Source organism: Pipistrellus kuhlii, unplaced genomic scaffold (assembly GCF_014108245.1).
Source record: "Pipistrellus kuhlii isolate mPipKuh1 unplaced genomic scaffold, mPipKuh1.p scaffold_m20_p_10, whole genome shotgun sequence".
Classification (NCBI taxonomy): Eukaryota; Metazoa; Chordata; class Mammalia; order Chiroptera; family Vespertilionidae; genus Pipistrellus; species Pipistrellus kuhlii.
Genome location: NW_023425405.1, coordinates 21,716,746 through 21,719,757, shown reverse-complemented (window position 1 = coordinate 21,719,757; position 3,012 = coordinate 21,716,746). Strand labels below are relative to the sequence as shown.

The 3,012-nt window shown below is 43.5% G+C and overlaps 1 protein-coding gene across 1 annotated transcript; it reads right to left on the bottom strand.

Annotated features, from left to right (window-relative positions):
* Positions 1 to 351: 351 nt before the first annotated feature.
* On the bottom strand, positions 352 to 1,272 carry LOC118711137 (taste receptor type 2 member 40). The gene has a single exon (XM_036424104.1). It carries the CDS (start codon positions 1,270 to 1,272, stop codon positions 352 to 354), a length of 921 nt encoding a protein of 306 aa, XP_036279997.1.
* Between the last annotated feature and the right edge of the window lie 1,740 nt (positions 1,273 to 3,012).

The window sequence follows — 3,012 nt, the reverse complement described above, 5'->3', positions numbered from 1 at the left end:
ACAAAGATCATCCCAAGCAGTCACCCTCTTCTTAAGGCTCAAGGGAGGAGGAAGCTGAGAGGAACTCAGGGCAGGATCCGAATGAGCACAGATCAAGGAGCTTTTACAAGTCTGTCTTAGAGTTGTGTAGCCACTTCTGAGAAACCAGAGTTAAAAATTGAGCTTCACACATATGAGAGTGTTCATTTACTTAGGAGGAGTGTCAGAGCAGGATTAGGGAAGAAAAAAAAAAAGGGTGGGGAAGAGTGGTGTAGGTGAGGAAAGGGCAGAGCTGGTTGGAGCAGGTCCTGTGGGTTCCAGTCACAGTGTCTGTCCTTACAGGTGAAGGTGAACTCGGTGCTGAAGCCGTTTCTAGGCTCTTCTCAGCCCAGGATTGCCCAAGGTCAGCAGCAGCGAGTGGCCAGCAGGGTAGGCGGCCATGATGAGTTTGCATAAAACATCCCAGAAACTGTAGGTATCAAAGACATTGGACATGGAAAGAAATAGAGCGATTGCATTGAAAATGTAGAGAATGAGAAAGTAGCTGATAGCTCTGATGGCCCCCAAGTAGGCCTCCATGCTAGGGTCCCTGGAGCCAGTGGCATTGCTTTCCATTTGCAGGGTGTGCCTCTTGAGAGAGGTGATCAGCAGGGTGGCCGCCAGGATAAACATGATGAGAGGAATGAAGACCCCCAGGTTATAAAAAAGAACCAAGTTGACCACGATGGTCTCAGCGAAGTACATCTTCTCCATGGTGTTGCTGGACAGGATAGGAATGAAACTGTTCACATAAACATTGAAGACGTCTTTAGATAAGGGGAAGCTGAAGCACAAGGAGATGAGCGGCGACAGTCTCAGAAGCCAGGTCATCAGCACTATGATTTTCCTCTTCAACTTGACAAACAGAGGGTGCGTGAAGTTTGCAATTTTAAGACAGTAGAGGATGGTGAGCCAGGCGGCGAGCCAGAGGTTGGAGTAGTTCAGAAACAGGATGATGACTTTGAAAGGTGTGTACACCCTGTTTTGGTTGTAAGTGGCCCAGAATAGTAGGCTGAGCACATTCTCCAGCATCATCCAAACCTGCAGCAAGATCCTGGAGAAGCTCAATATCAGCACAATGTAGTCCCCCATGGGGAGTCTTTGGTGTCTGACCCACTCAGCCCTGCGGACGGCCGTGATGAAGCCGTTCCCAACGATGCCGGCGAGGCACTCGATTCCGGAGACCACCAAGATGAAGACCACTTTGAACCTGGATATGTCATTATCCGTGTAATCCGTGTACACCGTCATCATTCTTTTTGGCCCTGACTTTCAGGTTTCCTTGCCAACAACTGGTACCTGCTCCACGATCTTCTGACCCTCACTCAATGTGATTATAATTTTTTTTTTCTCAGTTAATAGTTCTTTCTAATTTTTCTTCATTTGCTTGCCACATGAATGCAGGTTAGAGGAGTGACATGCAAATGATGAGAGGCTCTGGTTACTGTCTGTGCCCATTTTTTATAACAATCCATTTGTCTTGGGCTTTCAGGCCTCACTGGAAAGACTGAGACAGGCTTCTGGCCCCAACACCTTCAAACCTTATTTACTTTAAGCTCATGTTCACCTGACAGGGCAAAGAGTCCCAGGTGAGGAGCCTTAGTGCTCCCTTGACCTTTTTACTTGTCTCATAAGACATATTTATTACCTGCCCAAACTGGATGGCATTTGGGCTCATTAGAGCCAAGAAAGACTCCTGTCATATTTTCATTGTTGGTGTGTATGTCACCAATTATAATTTACTAGTATCCACATCACATCACATCACATCACATCACATCACACCACATCACATCACATCACATCATATCACATCACTATTTGAACTCAGAATCAGGTGGAGGCAGCCTGGGCAGGCTTCAGAGTGTTCTGAACATGGTATTGAAGTTGGGAAATGTGATAAAATACTGTAACATGAAATTTGATTCCCTGAATTACCCTGGCTATGAAACAGGGTGAACTCGACGCTTAAAAAATATATAGGTACCCAAGACTCATTCCTGAGGTAGTAAATCAGAATCTGAGCCAGAGCCCAGGCATGCTGCATTTTTACGTAGCCAGGATTGAGAGCAAGTCTCAGCTAGGGTTTAATGAGTCCTGGCCACACCTATTCTGCAGTGAAGTTTTACCTTCTACTGTCAAATGTTGGGTAGCATTAGTCCACTAGTGCTTATTATATTTTTTATTTGGGCAGCATTTAATTTAGAAGATTACATATATACAGGAAAAAAAAATATGTCTTCTCTTGGAAATGAGAAGATTTGGCCACATGGGGTCTACTGGGTGAAGCGGTTGCAGTGGGATGGTGACTGCCCATCTAAACCCAGACGTGTATGCAAGCACTTTCCAGTTTGTCACAGTGTCCGCACATTCCTGTGTCTTCTTGTCCCTGTGCCTTGTGCCAGTGTGAGTGCCCTATTATAGTTTTTGTTTTTATAACATAAATAGAAGGATAATAAAAATAGATTTTCCCACCCCACATTCATTTTCTTTCAAACAAGGAAGTCAGATTTATTTTAAATTTATTGTCTAAATTTTTACATATGCAGATTTATTTTTATTATAAAGTTGTCTTGTATTATTCAATAATACTAATATAAAAATAGCACCAGACAAAGCAAAATCAAGAAAGCATTGTATAGAGAAAGGAAAGTTCATGTGGACCCGAAGACTTGACATTTGATGACAGTTTTCATCTTTGGTAACTTCTCTTTTTTCTGCCGCTATAAAATTATTTATTTACTTATTTATTGTTAATCTTCACCCAAGGGTATTTCCCCATTGATTTTTAAAAGTTCTTTATTGCTTAAAGTATTACATAAGTCTCCTTTTTTTACCCATTGACCTCTCCCCAGTCGCCCCACCCGTCAGCACATGCCCTCACCCCCCTACTGTCTGTGTCCATTGGTTATGCTCATATGCATGCATACAAGTCCTTTGGTTCATCTCTTGAGAGTGGAAGGGAGGGTGAGAGACAGTGAGAGAAACATCGAT